This window comes from Ruditapes philippinarum, unplaced genomic scaffold (genome assembly GCF_026571515.1).
Source record: "Ruditapes philippinarum isolate M1 unplaced genomic scaffold, ASM2657151v2 ctg282_1_1_1_1, whole genome shotgun sequence".
Lineage (NCBI taxonomy): Eukaryota > Metazoa > Mollusca > Bivalvia > Venerida > Veneridae > Ruditapes > Ruditapes philippinarum.
In genome coordinates this window covers 223,058-245,744 of record NW_026862013.1, presented here as the reverse complement: position 1 = coordinate 245,744, position 22,687 = coordinate 223,058, and the positions used below count along the sequence as shown (strand labels likewise).

The window sequence follows — 22,687 nt, the reverse complement described above, 5'->3', positions numbered from 1 at the left end:
AGCCTTAATCATTTCTGTCATTAAACATTATCTTCCTTGTCCCATAACAGACAATTTGTGTGACAAAGATAACAAAAATAACTGGTGTATTTGCTTTCTCATCTACAAAAATCAGTGCACCTTTCACATGTTATCAAAAACAGTCATTTATAACTACTATATATCATGCAATTTACAATGTGGTTTTAAAACCCTGTGGGCATGTACCTGTACTTGTATGCTATGATATTGTCAACCATTGTGTTCTCAGATTATAATACTGGTAATCTCATCTTATCATGAAAATCTCAAACTGAGAGATTGATTCAACAATGTTGTAACAAACTCGACTTATAACAAAAAGTAACATCAGTTATGCAATGAACTCTAATTATGCTAAGACAACCAAACATATAAAAAGAATAAAGGAATAAAGACATGATTTAACAATTTATTTTCTTATTAGTGTGTGGGTTCAAATTAAATCTGTAGGTTCAAATTTAATCTGTGGGTTAAAATTTAATCTGTTTACATTTTATCATTCATTTGCATTGAAGTTTCATATTCAGTTCCAAATTTAGATCTTCAGGGGCATAGCTGAACCTATTTGAAAGCAAGTTAAGCTATATACAGAAAGCATGAGTAAGAAGGGGAAACAGCGGAAGGGGAAACAATGGAAGAGGAAACAGCAGAAGGGGAAACAGCAGAAGGGGAAACAGCGGAAGAGGAAACAGAGAACACTGCTAACTACACTGACTTCCATCGTAGAGCAAGAGGAGCAATAAGCTTGGGATGACTGTTTTTTGGGGGGTTTTTTACTTCGTGTCGTTGTGGGTAATTATCAAACTTTTTCTGCCATCTTAAAAGTTACCATATGACCTTAAATGATCTATGAAATTTACCGATTAAAAAAAACCCTGCTAAATAAATAATAAAAGCCACAGATTTCCATTCTAAAATGTGTGCATATCCATAAGTAGTATTTCTATATTAACACCACAATGAACTATCTATTTAGGTGGTAAAATTAATGTTTACTCAGCAGATACAAAAGTCAGCGAACAATTAAACATTCAATTTCTCAAGCAGTTCAGTAAATAAAATTTACCCCAAATCTCAGAAACGTGGACCCTCCCTCTGATGCTATCACTGAGTGGACTAAATGACCAAGTCAGCTGATTACACCAAAGGTTTTTAAAGTTTGGTGCAAAAATGGTCAATATTCATATGACATAAAGAAAGAGATACAACAATATTGTTTTCACTCATAAGAATGTCTTAAGGCAATATATGACCAGACATATGGGGTGGAGAAAGTATTGGGGGAAATAGCCTAACAGATGTTTTATACACGAATTGTATGACCTTTGACAGGTACATAATTATGGTTGGTCATAACCGCACATTTTTCAAACAAACTGAAGGCTGCTTACGTCTAATATTAGACAACAAAAGTGACAAAACATCCCTCATTTATCTTCTCATTATTTTTACAAAAAAATACTTCCTGTGGATATTACAAGTGATGTCACTTGGAGGTGTTTTATTTAATTATAATTATAAATATATATATAATTATATATGTATTCATTTAAAGATGGATTTCAAACAATTTATATATTGTATGTTAAGTGAATGCATGTCCACAAGGCTAAATGTTTTTATATCTCATGACTACTGTAATGTTGTGTATGCCATTAACACATGAATCATGAAATTATGCAAATAATGCATTTCAAGTCCATGCCAGGTTTACTGTAAAGCAAAAATAAATCTGTTTTAAGTGTGTAATCAGCATTTAATGGCCTGAGATAAAAATCTTGAGTGGGACATCAAAAAAACATTTATATACATGTCAGACTGTACCACACCATAAAAGGAATAGTTTGAGTTCTATATGGTAATTTATAGATGGAAAATATAACTCACACATAAAAAAAATGCTAGGCACTGTAGCAGGAATTGAGCGCAGGACTACAGTATTCTCTGGAATGCCAGTAAAGTATACCATTACCACCACAAAGGTAAATTTTGTGAACATGAGGAAAAGTTTATTTACAAAAGCTATTTAATTAATCAACGAAAGTGACCTGCATGATCTGAGAATTGAACCCAAATGGCCTGATTCACTGTCCAAGGCTTTACCTATTGTGCTAATACTGGATAGTGTCTGGAGTGGAGGAACACTAAAAGTGCCCTTTCATGCATTATTTCAGGCATGAGCGGCATCTGAGTAGAACCACGGACTTTCCATAAGCTAGCTGGATAGCTTTCGCACATGAAAACATATAAAGTTCCTCACAGGATTCAAACCAACAACAAACTGAGGGCGATTGATTTGAAGTTGGTGACCTTTACCACTCAGCCACTAGTCAACCAATCAGAAATGCATGCTAAATATTTGTCCCCGTACCTGTATAATATATATAATGTCTCAGCTTTTAGCTGTTTAAATTTTTTTACATACTCAGTTTTATGACCAAATATAATATGATACTTTATTCACAAGATATTTGCATTGCCTCTTTCATTTATATGTTTGTTACATTAAGGTAGTCAGGGGGGGGAGCAAATGTAATATATTAACTATAATGGATTTTTTTTTATTCTCTCATACCCTGTGGCATTTTAGTCACAATCAAAGTTTTCTACAAATATTTAGAATAAACACCTATTTGTGTACGTGATGTAATATTTTAGCTAAGGATATAATTATAAAGAAATCAAAATCAATTATTACCTGAAGTCTTGAAAAGTAAATAATTTGATATGACTTTTATTGTATGACAAATGTTCTTGTACAAACAACCAATGTCATAGTACCCTTGTTAAATTGGTGACTATTGGTGACTATCTGTATATGACATGGGAAAGTCTCCAATAATTCATTGCTTTGGACACATGGAGCCATAAAGAAAGGCCTTTGCCAGGAGTCTAAAGCTCAATTTTAATACTTTGATATCAAAATCCCTTTATATAAACAATGGACTCTTCCACACTCATAGATGGATCAGCCCATTACACAAAATCAGCAGGTTTTAAGGTTTAAAGTACACTGTTATTTTTAGTTGTTAAATTACAATATCCCAGATAAAATATAATCAGATATTTTTCTTCCACCTGACATCACATACAGATCTATCATTGACCAGCTTACTTCACAAGGATTATTTCCAACTTTGGGATTAACCAGACTTTATCAATATTTTCAACAAGCTCGTAACTTGTTCTTTATATACACCAAGTTACAACAAAATTGCAACCAACTCTTGAAATATACACTGTAAGAGACTTTATATCCAAGTTGTACAGTTAAAGATTCAATCATGTGAAAAACATGACCGTCAACTGACACCTAGACAAAACCATATTGTACATGTTGTTTTAAATTCTAAAATATTACAATAAGAGTTCAAAGTAACACTATCAAAGAAATAAATACAATATTGCAATAAATCTTCAATTTTCCAGTCTCGAATTTCTATTTTTATATCTGAGTGACATTTTATTGGATAATTATAAACAAGACGCCTGTGTTCAGCAACAAGAGTGTGATTTACTTTCTGCAGAAATCATCAATAAAGTTCTAATACAGTCTTACATGGTCATGAAGCTTTTCTAAATATATGTAAAGTCAGCACATTTTGATTTAACGCTTATTACAACATCTATGTTTGTATATATGGCATTTTTGAGAAACAATCCCCTTATTCAGTATAATTTGCTTTCTCAAATACAAAAGAGGTACCATAGTCATAAGTAAAGAAACAACGACTTTCAGGTTGATCCATACTGACATATTTTTGCTTATTCAGCATTTTAACATAATAATTATATCAAAAAGAATTTTATATCAATTCATTTGTTTGCTCAAAAATTAATTTAACTTCAGTTCTATCCAAGTACATGTAATAAAATCTTCAAATATTGACCAGAAATAGTCTTGAAACCCATTTCTTTACAGCTACAAAGTTTACTTTGAATGACCACCTGTAAAGAAAGACCAATTTCCACTGGTCTTTATAAGAAGGGTTCACCTATATTTCCATTCTGACAGTGCAAAATGTTGACTTTATCAAAATGTTCAACACAACATTTAACATTCTAACATATCAAAAAATATTTCAAAGCTAGCTGTGTCTCCAAGATGACTAGGTTTAGAAATTTGATAAAATGATATGATTTAAGGTAAAACATATATCTTCAGATAAAATAACTTACATAGGTTCAAAGTAGTTTATAATAATTATGTATATATTTCATTATTGGGAGACTTCAACAGGTAATAAAACATTGAGATCCAATATAAATGTAAATACCTTTTACCCACACTTTTACCTTCTTTCAATGATAGACCATACCCCCAAAATTCTTCAGGACATTTCATGCATAATAACCACTATTTATGAGTTCTACCTGCTTAAATGAATAATAAATGAGGCTTGGTAAATTTTTGAATCTAGAAAACATCAACATTTTGCAAATTATGTGTCACTTTCTACATGAAACAGTACAGTGAAACCTGTCAGTAAAACAAGCCTTTTGAAAATGAAACAAGGGTGCCATAGTCACAAAATACGCCAGTTTACGAAAGCTTTAGATGGAGATGGGGGCATTATGGATAAGTGTTATCTAGGTTTGACTGTATTTTTTCTTTTATATTTATGTTGATGCATACCTTTTCAAAACAATTTGTATAAATATTACACACTATTTCAAAGTCTGAACAAACATATGGCAAACCATTATGAAATATTTCAAACAAACTTGTCTCAAATATGGTAATTAAGACAAAACTAAAAGCAGACAAACCTCATTTAATTGAAGAAATATAAATAACGTTTTAAACTCATGTAACTATGACCTAAAAACACTGATGGATAAGGGACATTAAAATCCCATCCTTTAAACATGTTATTTCAAAACAGTTGGTTTAACAACACCTTTCCTGTTATAACTAAGAGACAGATATGCATTTCTATGATGTCAAAATGATTAGAAAGACATTAAAACATTCCCAGATACAACAACACATTTCATTAATGTTTTTATGCCATAACAAGATGGAAGGTTTAAGACATCAAACGTTTCATGCCATAACGAGATGGAAGGTTTAAGACACCAAACATTTCATGCCATAACAAGATGGAAGGTTTAAGACACCAAACATTTCATGCCATAACAAGATGAAAGGTTTAAGACACCAAACATTTCATGCCATAACAAGATGGAAGGTTTAAGACACCAAACAGTTCATGCCATAATAAGATGGAAGGTTTAAGGCACCAAACATTTCCGGTTATAACAAAACAGAAGGTTGGGCACCAAACATTTCCTGACATAAAAAGACACTAAACATTTCCTGCCATAACAAAACAGAGAGCTAAGACACCAAATATTTCTGGTCATAACAACACAAAACATTTCCTGTCATAACAAGATAAGGAATTTGATGTAGACATCAAACATTTCCTGCTATAACAAAATAAAGAGTTAGACATAAAACCTTTCCTACCACAACAAAACAAAGAGTTATCCACCATACATTTCCTGCCATAACATGACCAAACCTTTCTTACATTAAGAAGACAGAGGACTTGTCTTCAAACATTTTCTGCACTTACAAGACAGGGAATGTGACAAAAGCTTCCTGCTAGTATCAGATAGAGCACCAATTCCTGCATTTTCAAGACAAAGTACTGACAGACATCAAAGATTCCCTGCTTTTGTTGTTTGTATAACATAACCTTACTTATTTAGAACAATTTATACAATCTAGCAATGTGAAGTCATTATTGTAACATTAAAATTCCTTGATAAATGACAATGATGATGAAGTGCAGACAAACAGCCATTATAAATCACTGAGCATGTTAAGTACATGCTTTAATTATAGAACATTTTATGTTAATGTTGGCATTTTGGTCTCAGGTTAAATTCTTTTATTGTTTAAAACTATAAGTCTACTACTATCATGTAAACCTTTGGGTTTGTTTTGCACCCAAAAGTGATGAGCCTTATGCCACAAGAATAGAGCCAAACTTTTCAAGTACATGTATTTTAAAAACTACAGACAACCTTATATTCTTTCAATGGCATAGCATAATTAAAGGTTATTGCAAATCTTGCACTTTTTTGGCTTCCATAGATTCCATAATTAAGTCCCGAATTGGGATGTGGCCAAACATTAAAACATTTACATGGCATAATAAAGGATGTCGCAAGGTTTGAGGTTCAGGACGAATTCTGGACATTGTTTTGAACTCTCTGATGGCTAATGTGAGATATTTTAACACTGTCATATTGTCATTAATATATTAATAGAATCTATCATTGGGTTAGATTGAGGATAGGGAAATCCCAACCCAAGGGTGATCGGTTCTATCGGGAACGAGCCTTGGCGAGTTTCCGATGGAACCGATTCCCCAGGGTTGGGAAATTTTCCCCATCCTCTAAACTAACCCAATATTATTATTTTTTTCACTCACCTGGACACAGAAACTAGATCAATTTTCTACGGGGCCCCAGTTTTGAAAAGCGGGGCGGGGCTATAGGCGCCTGACGTCCGTGGCACAAAAGTTCCTACTGACCAATGCTTTATGTGTGAAAAATTCAATGACAATAAATCACTATGAGATTGCTCATAAAAAGCAAGAGTATTCTTGATAAAACAAAAAACACAATCAATATTAAAGTTGCAAAGCATGTATAATATAAAAGTGTTTATAAGCCATCTTCAAGTCCATTACTTAAACTGGTTGCCAAAAAGCGTTACCGTTTGCAAAGATTTTTCTACTTACTTCGTATTTTGTGCGATATTCAATTAAAATATAATCAAAATGAGATTAGTCATCAAGAGGCATAGTTAATCATACAGAAACATGGAGTTCTAACATGAAAAGCATCATAATATCGATTTTACGAAAGATTTGCGATAGTTAAGTGTTGCTATTGTTTAGTAACAAATGATATTGGATATTGAAAGGCGACCTAGGTTGAGTAGGACTCATGCAGTGTGAAAGTAATTTCAATCTATTTGATTCGTGACATTTAGTAGATTAGCTCACATATTTTAATACATTGAACTTGACTTTCATTTTTGTTAAAAGAGTGAATCGCGATGGTAGGATACGTTTCAGAAGTGCTGCACGTTGAGTGTGAGATATTTGCCCATGTAAATAAGTTTCCAAAACCGCTATTCTTACAGGTCCTGGCATACAATATTGTTGACTGCTCAAATGGCAAGTCAATTTCACAAATTTAGCAATACATGAGATTTTAAAATTGATTATGTTTCTGCATGTTTTTTTTTTCATTGCAATGCACCTGAACACAAGACAACATTAAAAACACTTTGAAGATTTTTTTTATACTTTATTGTCATAATGACACTGCAAAATAAAATTGTATTACCTTATCATAATGTATACAAGCATAAAAAATAGATAATAACCAGACAATAATGTTTTTTCATGGAAAAGCTAGGCAACAATTAATTTAATATCACGTTATATTCTATAAGTGTATTAGCACCACTATGAGAGACAATTAATATAATAGCAATATTATGACTGCAAACATAAATAATTTATACCTATATCTATAAATCAATATCAACTTTCACTTGATCGGTTCTTTTTCATTCACAACCCATTTATCACACTACTATTATATAATGTTTTCCTGTTAAAACAGTCATCTAAATTCAGGTTTTGTTTATGGAATGGTAGAGACTATCCCAGGCACCCACCCATCTGGTCCCTGAAATATTGTTTGGAGTCGTAACCATGGTTTCCCAAGACAAATACTTTTGGAACATTATTAGATCTCGATGACCATGACTTTAAACCAAACCAATTCAGACTTGGAAGACATGATTTACAATAAAGTCACTTAATTCTTTTGGTTATAATTTTTATATACCATATTTCAGCCAATACATATTAAAGTATTATTAAATAAGGGTGAAACTAACAATATTAAGGGGTCCATGGAGTAAAAATTATATTTATACATTGTAATTATTGGTACATTATCATACTTCACAGTTGCATTAGTGTAACAACTAAGAAACACTGACAAAAAGTTAAAGAAAATGCTATATAATTTATAAATTACAGAAAAACTCTTTAATTCAAATCTGTATCACATAAAAATATCATTATATACTTGTCAAAAAGTCTAACATTTACACTAGGTTAACTTTAGGCACTTGGTTTCTTTTTATTATTACCATAGGACGTTTACTGTCGGACAAAAACTAAATAACACAATTCAGTTGAAGTTGCCCTTTTATAAGTTGTTTTTTTGGAAATCATTAAAACGTATGACAGAAATATTGCTTAGGAAGCAAACACACACACTTAATAGTTTAACCCATGATACAATCATGATAGGACAGACAACATAAATACATGTACTTATTTAACAGTTACTCATCAACAACGCACAAACATGTTCCAAAATAGATAGATCTTTATAAAAAAATCAAAGTTATAATCTACAGACATTATTGATTCTGAGGAGAATATGATTGCTGGAAACTGTATCGACAATTTATTCAATATGTTCATTTCATGCAGTGGATCAGTGCTATAAATAAATTCTGATGTTCTTTGTCTGAGACTGTAAATATCCAAAATGACAGAAATGTGTATAGCATGTCACTGTAGAGAAATCTGTACACTACAAGCACAGCACAATTAAAACATATTATCAAATTCAAAGCCAAAAAAGAAAATTATTCTTTGTTCATTTACAAAAAAAATAAGACAATCATTATTATTCATTTCAGCAACTGAAACAACAATCATGATGAAAAAATTTTAATTTTTTATAAACTTTGATAACATGACCTTCAAGCCATTTTTTAAACATTGATTTGTATTGTGCCAGTGCAAAGCTTTAAAAAATTTCCCACACTTATTTCAAAACAAAAACAGATTCATGCTGGGAGTCGCACATAAAAACCTTAAACCCATTACCAAAGCTTAGCAAAATGCATTTAATACACATAACAGAATTTATCTCATACATTTCTCACTGTATTTTCAATTGAAAAATGAAATTCTGATTTGTAAAAGTAGCACACAAATTATAGATTAACAAACAAGCATGTTGTGAGATATTCCTGTACATATTTAATCATAGCTAGCAAATATTTTTTCAAATAAATAATCATTAAATAGTTATCACAATTGTTAACTGTTTATATACTAGTATTTTATACTTTTTCACTTTTAGATAAAACAATTATAAGACCTATTCAGCTTTAAATTTAACCATGATTTAAATATTTCTTGGTAAACTATGTATAATCAGTTCAATGAAAGCAAAACGGTTTTTCTTTAGCTTTCGGGGTCTAGTCTTCCTCAGAAAAAATTCTAAAATTGGTAGACTATGGAAAGTCAGTTATTCAAATTCAAATTACTCTGCCAGTTATACAAATTCAAATTACTCCACAATTAAAAGAAAGTCAGTTATACAAATTCAAATTACTCCACAATTAAAAGAAAGTCAGTTATACAAATTCAAATTACTCGGCAATTAAAAGAAAGTCAGTTATACAAATTCAAATTACTCAGCAATTAAAAGAAAGTCAGTTATACAAATTCAAATTACTCGGCAATTAAAAAAACAACATATAAACACATCACAAATATTTCAGGCTATAGATTCTCACATTTAGTAAATCTTAATAATAGTAATATACTACAGTAACTGTCCTTTTCAAAGATGCACCAAATAACAGTGTAAAATATAAATCCATGACATGATTAAAAATAATGATTTTAACCAACCAAAGGAGCATATCAATTAAAAGTGAACATAATTTGAGTATGGAATTTTGACTTTTAAACAAACCTGATATCATTTATTTATTAAGGTGTTAACAAATAATTAGGCTACTTTTGATTGACATAAATAAATGGGTGACATTTTATGAAGACTGATAAGTATGATTGAATGTGACAATGAAACATATTTCAATGTTTTAATTGTGAATTAATTTAACATAATATACTGTAATCTATAACAATGCAGATAATATTTGTTAATTTTAAAGATTATTATTGTTGTAATAAAGTTTAGTTTAGCATTTATTTATAGCATTATTTCCATGAAAAAGTAAATCACTTATCATCTGAGATTTTGGTGGAAATCTGTTTTACAATATTCAATAAATCACTTTAAATCACTTTTTTTAATAAATCAAATAAATGATAAAAAGCCGAATCATCCTATTGTATCTATAGTTTTAAAAGAAAAAGACAAATTATCATATCATATCTATAGTTATTCACATAAAGCTAGCACAGACTACCATACTTATTGATGTATCATTCCATTTGGCAAGAATATATATGATAGGTAACTGTGATATTATGACAATGAACAGGTACATGCATATATATTTATATCAATAATGAATAAATTTCTTTATAAATCAGTCACTGTCTTCCTCTTCTGCAGCTCTCATCTTCATCAACACACTATAAGGAACAGTCTGAATAAATTCTTCAAAAACGGTTGTCACGGTTTCACTTCCTGCAGGTGATGGTGCTTCCGAGCTATTTGAATTTGATAAACTGGCCCCTGGACTTTTAACCAAAGGGGAAGCTTGTAATGTTACAGTATCCGTATGACTTTTGTAAGAGTCATTTTGATTGGTTAAATTTTGAGTGTCTGCTGAATTTGCCTCACTTTGAACATTTGGACTGGTTACAGGACTGTATGATGGAATTTCAATTGTTAGTTCACTTTGAACAGAAGAACTTACACCAGTCATAGGTGTGGAACTTAAAGTCTTAGGAACTGTAAATTTACTCGATGCACTAGAATTAGATACAGTTGAGCTAGCACTACTTGCATTTTCAGATTTTCTATCCTCAAATGAAAATCTATTAGGTGAAATAGGTGAATTACTCCTCTCCAAAGGGGACCAGTCCATTGAAGGTAGAGGCAGTCTACCTTCCCCTCCTTCAGAAGGCAGCCTCTGATATCGAGGTGTTCTAGACTCAATCACATCATCTTTAACAGTAGCATCAACTGTAAATGTTTCAGTAATGGTTTCTCCAGCAGTTTCTTCAGATAATGTATCTTGAATTGAATTCAAATCAGTTACCACAGTATTTCCCTTTGTTGTTTCTTCATCGTCAACTACTTTTGTATGAGTAATCACTGATTGTTTTGCACTTATAAAACCTGATCTGGAATTTGAGGCTTCAGAACCTAAATTTGAGTCAATTACATTGTCTGCACCTGACTTTACTATTGACATTTCATTTAAATTTGTGTTATTTGTGGAACTACTTGAAGCTTCTTCTCTTATATTTGTGTCTAAATGTGACTGTTCAATTGTCTGAAATGAAGAAGATCCTTCCATTTGATTTTGATCATTTACATCATCAGAAACAGGTATCACTTCATCAGGGTTTAAATTTTCAGTTTCAAACTCCACAGGGCTATATGAAGGACTTGGATTTTCAGCCAATGCTTTCTGAATCATTAACATCTCCTCAAAATCAAGATGACTTGCATCTAACGGCTCAGAAGGGTTACTCTGCATCAAATGAAGCCTTTCCATAACTAAATTTACTTCACTATGTATATCAGAGTTATCAATAAGACTTTGAGAAGATTGTCTGACTATATTTGACTTAGAAGACGTTTGTCTAATGGTGCTTGAGCGCTCCTCATGTCTTACAGTTGAACTGCTACTCTCGCTGGTATTGGTCTGTCTGGTAAAATATTGCTGATGTCTTTCTTGTGCCACACTTTCTCTCGCATTTCCATTTGGACCTGTTCGAGTTTCTGATGAAAATTGTTGCTGCATACTCTCTGATCTTGAACTAGACACTGTGGTACCATTTTCATTTCTTTGTTGCTCTGCCAAGTATTGCCGTCTTCTTTCTTCTGCCCTTCTCTGTATTAATGACATTCCATTTTCATGTGATCCCTCTACTGTTGACGTGTATTGTTGACGCCTTGCTTCAGCTCGTCTTTGGAATATATTACTGACACCATCACTAGTTCGAATTTCTGCTTGTTGAGTTTGACTCTGAAACTGACCTTGCCTACTACTAACATTACCTAATCCATCAGAGACTGTTTCAGATGCTGCATGACTTTCTCCAGTTCTTGTATAACTTGCTGAACTGCCATCAGCTGAATCACCTGAAACTTGTTCGTGAATTCTTCGAGATCTTGCTTGTTGGGTTCTAGTTGCTGCACCATTTGTATCAGACCTTATGAAATCAAAATTGTAATTTTCAAATGTTCTATAGCCTAAATCCTTTTCTGATTTGTCACTGTCACGCTCCTTAATTTCCTGTGGTAATTCAGAACGTGGTATTCCATGGTATATAGGTAGAACTTCTTTCAATGAGATCAATTTTTCAATATCTTGTCTAGGTCGTGGTTCAGTGTATAAACTAAAAGATCTAAACTTCTCATCAATATCTATTGTCTCAAAAGAGTCATCTTTTTTATTTACTTCAAGTAAAGCTAATGCCATAGCAGAGTCAGTAAAATCCGTATTTTCTAAATGTCCATCTCTCATTCTTGCAAGTGTAACTAGTTCTCTTAGTTTGCTATACCTTGCATCCACATCCCCTTCTATAGCAGCAACAAAACCTTCTGAGTTATCACCACTTGTTAAGGCTAGTTTTGACTGCTGCACAATTTCAGGAACTTGATTGGACCTTTTCACTTCCTTTATCAAAGGATGAGTCTTTTTCAACCAATGAATTTTTCCTGTTTTATCGACAAAAATTTCCATTTCTTTTTCAAACCCAAGAACAGCAATACCATCCTCTGGATATAAATCAATTTTCTTTGGATATCGGCTAGAATAGGATGAAGAAGTTGAAGAAAATGCTGAAGTAGTGCGAGTTGATTCCTTTGACTGTGTAACTGTTGTCATTCCATGTAAACCAGGTGCTGAAGTCAAAGCTGTATCAACAACAAGAGGTGATACTGACCTTGAGACTGAAGGTGATATTCTTTCTGATCTTTCCTGCTCTATTGCTCGAGATATATTACTATCAACCCCTTGAATTGTACGACGTCGAAAACGAGATTCCCGCCTTGTTTCCCGCACTGATGAAGATCTGGTTAAAGAGTTTCCGTTGTTATTTGTAACAGCAATTCTCTGTAGATTTGAAGCAGAGCTGGCTTCACGTGTTATTGAAGAGCTCCTCCTCGTTTCTCTTAAAGAACTTGATGAATCTGATCTTACCATTGCTGAACGGATGTTAGAAAATGCCTCTGCTAAACCAGAAGTAAATTCATTCATTGGTCGAACATTCACAGTACCTCTTGGAGTGCTAGAACCTGAACCAGACTCTGACCCTGTCTGAAATGTCACCCTTGGTGCAGTAAGAGCTGTATCTGAAGTGCGTCTACCATTTAAATCTTCACTACTTCCACTTACTCGTGGTCCAAATAAAGTTTCTCTTGAACTTTCGAACATGTTACGAAAATTTTGTGTATCCTCAGCCATATCAGCAACTAATGTTGTATTTTCAAAACTCTGAGACCTTAAGGGTGTCCTCTGAATGCTTGATCCAAAACTCTGTCTTTCTATCGAGCGTTGTCCCGTCTGGCGAATAAATCGATCTCTTCTTGAATGACGTGAGTCTCCATCACCGACATTAGTTGTGTGTTCTGATGCATGCTCCAGACGTACACGCTCCAGTTCCTGAATTCTCTGAAGCCTAGCATTTATCATATCATTAATAGGCTGTCGGTCCTGCCTTACATTAGTAGCAAATCTCTCAGCAAGTGTCGAAATATCAGCCATTTTTTTTGTATTCTCTGATTCAAACAACAACTTGATGTACTTTAATGTGTATAATAAGCACTGTTATCTTTTTGTATCAACAGATCATTTATCACAAAAGAATAGTTTCTACCTTTATTTGTAAGTCATTACGAGGTTTCATTCCGAGTGATCACATGTCCTTCTGTAACAAAGCCTTTGTTTATTTAATATCCTAGATCAGCTGTCTTAATATCGGATAATTCACTAAATTGTAGCACGCTATTTCCATCGAATACATTGAATGTCCGCTAGACCATGAACGATTACAAATCACACATACTGTAAAGAGGCGTTATTACCTCGGACAAAACTATCTCAATTGTCAAATATAATTGACTTATTCTAACAAGTCATCATCCTGCCATAGTAAATTTGTTACTTTCTATATTAATGTTTTTATTCTAAATAGACAGTGTAAAAATATAATCCATCTGTCATTCGGGTGTACGAAATGAAAGTTCAGTGCATTAAGTTTTCCCCACTACACAATATATAGTAACAGCTGTATATATGTTGTTCTATATGTTCAATAGCCTTTATAACCGCACAATGCGCGTATTTATGTGTGCTGTGCCTTAACGCTATTTGATCTCCAAAGACATCAAATATTTTTATGATAACGCAATAGTCCACTTCACAAAGTTCACAAAAGTCACTTTCATTTTTTAAACATCAAATCAATGTTAGTGTCATAACCTGTCAGTGTAATACACAGTTTTTAATATTTTGATTTTCAAAAACTTCTCCCCTTTGAACTCATCCAATCATATTTAAATTATTCCGTTCAACAGCCATGAATTTTTATGAAACCAAATTTGTCATGCCTTTATGCCTACACTTTATATAAAAATCTTCCATCTACATTCAACCTACGTAAAATTTAAATCCTTAACCATGTAAACATACATTAATCTGACTGGTGCCCATATTTCACTGCTTAAACTTTCACAATATATCCATTCCATTAAATTTTAAACCAGTCTACTTTAAAAATATAACAGTCCGTAATATGATATATAAATCTCGCCCAGGTAATTTAAGTGTATGTAAGGTGACAAATGTCTATCCCAGGCACACTATTTAAATATCAATATATATGCCTTTAAGGGGAAATAAAACCAAATGACTAGATCGTGTATTGAATACAAAGCTACCTGCTCTTTGTGAGCTGAAGGAGAGAAAAGAGGATTGCTCCATAATCTAAATATTTGTTAAATCAGATACAATGCTATGAAATAAATGCACAACAACAACTCTATGAACAAATATTCAGATCAAGATGTTTCTTATGAAAGAGGTCATGTGTTTGTTTACAAACTGTGTTTAAGTGTTAAGTTGTTTTGTTGTTTTTTTTTGCAGTGTTTTGTATGGAGGCGAGGTTTTAAGTCCTTAGATTTTATGGCAACTTTCCAGGTTATTCATGATGGAGAAAAACCAAAGGCAAGCAATAAAAGATATTTCAATGGTAAATTCAATGCAATGGCACTTGTCTGGGTTTTCATGTCTAGCTGGACAGTTTTCTCACAAAGCATCAATTTCCCTTGTAGAATTTTAATAAAATATGATGTGACAAAATGTTAGTGACTTAAGTCAGTAAAGATCACTATACCATTAGAAATAAATGAGTTAGTATTTAATTCTGCAAATGATAAGATTTATCCATGCAAGACTTCTCCACATGAAGCATCTTTTAAATATAAAAATCTAAACATGCCGCAAATGAATATAATTATTAACTTCTTGTGTGAGAAAACCCACAGTGAGCATGACTTGTTAACCTCCGCCTTTAAAGGACATCTTACATTATCTTTCTTACACTTTTTTCCAGTACATAAATGACAAAAACCAGTTCAACTAAATTTACATTATACCTGCTCTATCTAAATTGGAGGATTGTTTTCCTTCTTTTTGGAGGATTTTGTGATATTTTAAGAGATGCAATGAATGTAACAAGGTAAATGGTGCTTGATTTGACTCATTGAGTCAAATCATTTTTTTCCTTAAGATCATTGTTTCTCATTATCAAGGATTAATTTTCGTTTAATGTAGGAAAAAAACAACAGATAATCAAAAGTAGGAATCTTGACCAAAAATAAAAAAACAATCTAAAAGCTGTATCAATTAATATTTACTGCAAACACTATAATTTGAAACAAACAAAAAAACACAACATAAATTCTTTTAGTTAAGCTAAGTAACAGTGTGTCAATGGTATTAAAATACCTACAATCAGTATTAACTTTATTATGCCAAATACATTATAACTGACAACTTCTCAATATATCATAATTTTGACACAGCTCAACAACAATGGCATCTCAAAGACACAAAAAGAAAATTCATTCTGCCAGACTTCTCCCAGTGAGTTTATGTGCAGAGTAACATAATGATTTCATGTATGTTGGCTGTAAGTTTTCATCAATCTACTTGTCAATATTGTCTGTATCTAAAATCCTGATCTCAGCAACACCAGACATAAACAATCATTTGTTATTCCACCAAATTGTGGACACTTGAAATTTACCTCCTGCTCAAAAATGACTCACCATATTTCGTTGTTTAAACAGAAAATACAGTCAAACCATCCTACATAAGACTCATACATATACTTGGAGAAAATGGTCTATTTACAGAGGTAGTCATTAAAAGACACATGTAGTCAACTTTACATTACATAATAAGGAACAGTAAAGTCTGTAAATAATTCTATAAATAAAAGTGGTTTAAATTTAACAAATATCTTAATATTAGTTTTTGCTCTACTTTTTGGTCAAATGAGAATGCCTAAATTTGAAAAATTTACATCTACAGTCAAACTTGTCAACTAAGCACACCAAGGGGGAAAGTGTAAAAGTGGCCTTTGTTCTGGGATGATATCACTATCTTTGATGAGCCCTAATATGCATATATTTTTCAAGTCATGCTTACAAACACTTTTTCATTATTTAGATAAAAGAAGAAAAATACATCACACTAAGAGTGACAAATGACAATGACAAAGTTAGTTTGATGCTAATAAGGAAAATATAAACCTCTTGAACAGTTAAAGTCGCTCCTTTTGTTTAAATTATTTTATTTTTTTCTTATTAGCATCAACCTATTACTTAATCTTACACCTTTTAATCTTCTATACAATCATCATCTCCAGTTTTGAAAACATCTGTGCAGATTTACAGAGTGCTACTTGTATATTGAAAGAGTATTTTTGGGTTTTCAATAAACACCATTATTATTATAACCTGCATTGATAAGTCAAACCTTCAACAACTGAGTAAAATATATTTTAATTTTTGCATTGAAGCTCAAGATAACATTTTCAGATATATATCTTGAGCTTAAAGGGGTTTGGTTGGTGTTTGACTTTGTAAGGGTGTAATCAAATGAAATATTTTTAGCTTGAATATCCAATAAACTGGCACATCTGTCTCATTCCTTTTTCCAGAACTCAACATTTTATTATTAGCCAATTTAGGTCTATAACTATTTGATTGTTTCTAATACAGATAGTCAAATTGACTACAAAATTGTTGAAGTATGTACAAATATAATAAGCTGGGTAACCTGAGAAATTGAGGGATTGAATCATACAAGCCATGTCACATATAACTTTCGTTTCTTTTTGTAGTGGAACATGAATTACTTTTTATTAAAAAATTATAACAAAAATATAATTCAGTGCTGTTCCACTTCTATAAAACAAGAGCTGTCCATAAGACAGCGTGCTCGACTATTCTCAGTGCTTGGTAGTAAAACAAGAGCCTGGATAATGTTTCTGTGTTCAAAAAGAGCCATAATTCTGTCAAAATTCATGCTTATACTTTTAAATGCTCCCAAATAAGTGTGTGAAGTTTCAACCTATCCACTGCAGTAGTTTTGGAAATACCACATGAAAACTTAATTAAAGTTTGCATTAGATGCCAATGCCATAACCAAAGCCTGGGTGAGTACAATAGCTCTTCATATTCTTCAAATAGTCTAGCTAATAAGTGACATGAGTATTTGTTTCAAATAAATCAAGTAACTAACCTTGCTTCTTTGGAATTGCTGCTTGTGCTGATGTTGCCTTAATCTGACTTCCAGAAAAATGGAATTCTGTGACAAATTTATCATCTTCCTCTGACACACCTGATGATTGGCTCAAACTATCATCACTAGCTTCTTCCACTGGAGTACTCCCCCTTACTTCATCTAGAGTGACCTCCCCTGATACCGAGATATTTGCCGTCTGCTTCTTTACTGATGGTACAATTGTCTCCCTTGGTGAATCTTCAGAACTTTCAGATTTATCACTCTCAGAATCTTTTAACAGATTGTCAAACTGTTTCACTTGAGAATCAAATTTATTATCAGTTTTAGAGTTATCAACTGCTTTAATTACTGTATCATAGTTATTGCCATTTTGTTCACTTTTTGGAACTTTTGTTTGTTTAAGTTCAGATGGCTTCTTTCCTAGTTTTATATCACCAAGAAGATTTACTTTTTTCTCCATTGGTGTCACAGGTCCCTTTGGCTCAATATCAGCACTTGATCTCTTTTCACCGCTTTTGGCTATGTTGACTTTGACCTCTGTGACCTTTTCTGTATGTGTTCTGGTAGCACTTGGTTTCAATGTTTTATCGAACTTTTTCAATTCATCTAACATGTTCTTTCTTTCAGTAAAAGAATCTAAATCCAACATCTGTTTATCAGCATTCATTACTACTTTAGTCACAGGTTTTGAGGATACTTTTCCCTTAACAACTTCTGGTTTTTGAGATGCAGTTTCAGAAGGCTTCTTAAATATATTGTCTGTACTTTTGGACATGTATTTATTTCTTTGTTCAGACATTGGTCCAAGGGAGACAACTGAATTTGACACAGATGCATTATGCTTCTGCCCATTTCCATTTGAATCTCCATTTATATTGCTTGATCCATTAATATCAATTGCTTTGCTTCTTAACACTGGACTGTTAGAGCTGAGAGATTGCACTTGAATAGATGTTCTGTTACTAGTTCCATTATCAGTTCGCTTTTTAGACACATCCGCAGATGTCATAGACTTCCTGTCTGCAGTAGACTGTGTTACTGCAGTAGCTTTGACTGGTTCTGAAGCTCTATTTTGCACATTTCCTTGAGACTGTGACCCCTGAAAAGAGTTCCTACGTTCAACAGCAGCTCTACTCTGCTGATTTCCTTGCTGAAATTTAAATGTAAAATTGTGTAAATTAACATGAAACAAGCAAGTAAGAGGAAACATCTTTTTATGCTATAGTGACATACATAATCACATTTACAGATTTAATTTTATTTGCTTATCTTTTTTGACAGCTTTTACATATAAAGAAAGAAAGCCTACAAGTAACTTCCAGGTGCAACCCAGGTGCAAGAAGGTCCAGTTAGAAATGCATTCTACCAATATCACTGTGCTGGATATCTCCTGGTATAAACCCCCACCTGCCCCTCCCTCATCCACCCCCACTCCAACCCACTAAAAAAGAGAACTGAGTTCATAATGTCATAATGGATCACAAAAATCTAAGATAAGAAAAGTGTTCCTAAGTCATGACCGTAACGTCCTATACATCCAAACCATTAATAATGGGAAGATGAATCATTTAACTGCAATATATTATACACACTAATAGTATCATAAAAGAAATTAATTTATTAATTAATCAAGTATGTTTATAAGAAAACAGAAAATATTTAGGACATTTAAGGATTTGTTCAAAATGAAAGAATTGTTAATATAATGGTTATAATATTTTATTTTTAATTTAAATAACACAACTAATCCTAATAATAATTCCTAAAAAAGTAAACCTATTTTCCCATAAATACTTTGTTTATAATTAAATCAACCTATGACATGGGAGGCTTTAATCTGACTAAGATTTATTATCTGAATTAATAGTCACAATATTTCAAGGGAGGCAATTTCCACTATCATTTATTATAAAACATAGTAAAACCTTGTTATATATGATACATGAAATCCAGGGATGTCCTAACAATAATGTACATCATAATATTCATGAATCATGAGTTTTGGTAGCAAAAAAGTTGTAAGTTGTAACAATAATTCTAATGTTTGTACATTGTTCATATTACATGTTATTCAACAATAGGTCAAGAAACATGGCTACATTGTGTACATACAGCATTTAATGTGAAAAAATTATGCATGTATGTCCTTTTATTTTAACAATTTGTAACTAAAAATAACTAAATATATGTACGGGAAAAGTTTAAGAATCATAAAAACTAGGTCAAAGACATTACTTTATGTCAATTACTTTTTGGTATTTCATAATGACACCATGCACCAGCTAGCAAATTCCTTAAATTTTCTTTTCTGTACTTAATAATGGTTGGGTTAAAAAAAATCAAATTCAGAAACCCAGAAAGTTGTCCAACACTTTTAAAGTAAAACTGTTTCAGACTTGGTTTGACAGAACCTTATCAGGGATATCGGTACCAGGTAGTTAATGCAATGTATTGTCAATGTCCCATAGCAACACCTTCAGCAAATTCAATATGGTAAAATCCAGAATTTTAAGAATTGCATGTCTAAGGAAGGACAGGGTAGCATTAAACCCTTAGTTTGCTCCTAATTTTAACTGGATGAATCAAACAAATAAATACATTGCCTTTAAGGTATGTCACAGCTTGAGCTTGGTACTAATATCTGTATTTTACACAAAATTAAGCTCACTTCCCCAATATGTCACAGATTATAGGGAACTTATTTTTATACTTGTATACTTCAACAGGTCTTGAATAATAAAGACAATGTTGAGGTACTAATTATGGTGAATTTCAAACTGTATTAGCCTACTTAGAGCATGCATACACCAGGAGCAGGCGATATGTGAGCAAAACCTAACCAACCACACAACTGAAAGAGTCAAGATTAGTACATGTACCAACAGAAGTGAGAACATCAACAATCATTTTCAGTGATTACTTTGAACTAGAAAAATAAAATCTTGTAAGAACAAAATCAGAGATTGTACCTGGGAGAAACACTTCATGCTTCTGTCCATGAGTAGAGTAAGTCTGGTCTGCGAAGCTGTCATATCTTTGGTGATGGACTTATATTGTCCAGAATTCTTCTTCAGTGAACCTTGCTCGGCACTGAGAGCATTAAAATTCTCTTGCTCTCTGCTCATCTCCTTCTGTAACACACTGATTGTGTCTATAAGGTTCTACAATAAAATAATTAAAATAAAGATTGATAACAAAAACAAAATTACCTTTCAAATTCTTCAAAAGATTTAACACAATTATGCCAGATTCTGTTGGTTTAATTTATACATTATGTCAAGATGCTTTTGTAATACACCAATGACCCTACCCAAAATTATCTGTTACAATTGAGAGACTGGTTATTTAAATTGTTTTCCATATTTTAGAATTTCATCTTCTGAATCATAGAAAAAATTTTTTATAGGCCCGGGCAAAGATTAGATTTCAATATCTGAAACAAGAGCACCGCTAGGCGGAGCATTATATGCCCGAAAGTGATTTTTTTTTTTAGTAAAGATGAAGCATTTGTAAGACATGGGAGTAAAATAAAGTATTACCTCCTTCAAATAACAATCCTCCTTTGAAGTTTCAATATTGTGGTCCAAATGGAACTTAAGTCATGCCCCAGAAACTGTTTTCAATTCTAAGGTAAAAGTGCCCTTGACCTTTGACCTTGTGACCCCAAAATCATTAGGGGTCTTCTACCCAATATGGACAATCATACTATGAAGTTTAAACACAGTAGGCCAAATGATACTTAAGTTATGTTCCGAAAACTGTTTTCAGTTTTAAAGTAATAGTGACCTTGACCTTGTGACCCCAAAATCAATAGGGGTCTTCTACCCAATATGGACAATCATCCTATGACATTTGAATATTTTGGGCTAAATGGAACTTAAGTTATGCTCAAGAAACTGTTTTCAATTTCTAAGTAATAGTGACCTTGACCTTTGACCTTGTGACCCCAAAATCAATAGGGGTCTTCTACCCAATATGGACAATCATCCTATGAAGTTTGAACACTGTGGGCCACATAGAATTTAAGTTATGCTCCGGAAACTGTTTTTAGTTTTAAGTTAATAGTGGCCTTGACCTTTGACCTTGTGACCCAAAAATCAATAGGGGTCTTCTACCAAATATGAACAATCATCCTATGAAATTTGAACACTGTGGGCCAAATGGAACTTAAGTTATGCTCCTGAAACTGTTTTCAGTTCTAAGGAAATAGTGACCATGACCTTTGACCTTGTGACCCCAAAATCAATAGGGGTCTTCTACCCAATATGGACAATCATCCTATGAAGTTTGAACACTGTGGGCCAAATGGAACTAAAGTTATGCTTGGGAAACTGTTTTCAGTTTTAAGGTCATAGTGACCTTGACCTTTGACCTTGTGACCCTAAAATCAATAGGGGTCTTCTACCCAATATGGACAATCATCCTATGAAGTTTGAACACTGTAGGCCAAATGGAACTTAAGTTATGCTCCGGAAACTGTTTTCAGTTTTAAGGTCATAGTGACCTTGACCTTTGACCTTATGACCCCAAAATCAATACGGGTCTTCTACCCAATATGGACTATCATCCTATGAAGTTTGAATATTGTGGGCCAAATGGAACTTAAGTTATGCTCCGGAAACCAAATTGCTAACGGACGCATGGGGGTATAACATAATATGTCCGAAATTCTTTCGGGCATATAAAAAGGCACTCATTTGGATATTTGTTGTATCCAGTCGACGCCTAAATTTATAGCATTGCCTCACTGAAAAGAGTCCAAAATGGACATATTCTGAGTGAAAGAAGTGGTCCAGTGGTAGGACATGTGCTTAAGGGTTCAGAGGTCCTGAGTTTGAGTCCTGTAAGGAACAG

The 22,687-nt window shown here is 32.7% G+C and overlaps 1 protein-coding gene across 1 annotated transcript in view; it reads right to left on the bottom strand.

Annotated features, from left to right (window-relative positions):
- Positions 1-22,687, bottom strand: part of LOC132717647 (uncharacterized) — a 72,210-nt gene that overhangs the window by 39,669 nt on the left and 9,854 nt on the right. The window contains exons 4-5 of the mRNA XM_060701165.1: positions 20,803-20,994; positions 17,831-18,983 (exon numbers count right to left, since the gene is read on the bottom strand). Coding sequence (XP_060557148.1) covers positions 17,831-18,983; positions 20,803-20,994 — 1,345 coding nt within the window. The remainder of the gene's footprint in view (positions 1-17,830; positions 18,984-20,802; positions 20,995-22,687) is intronic.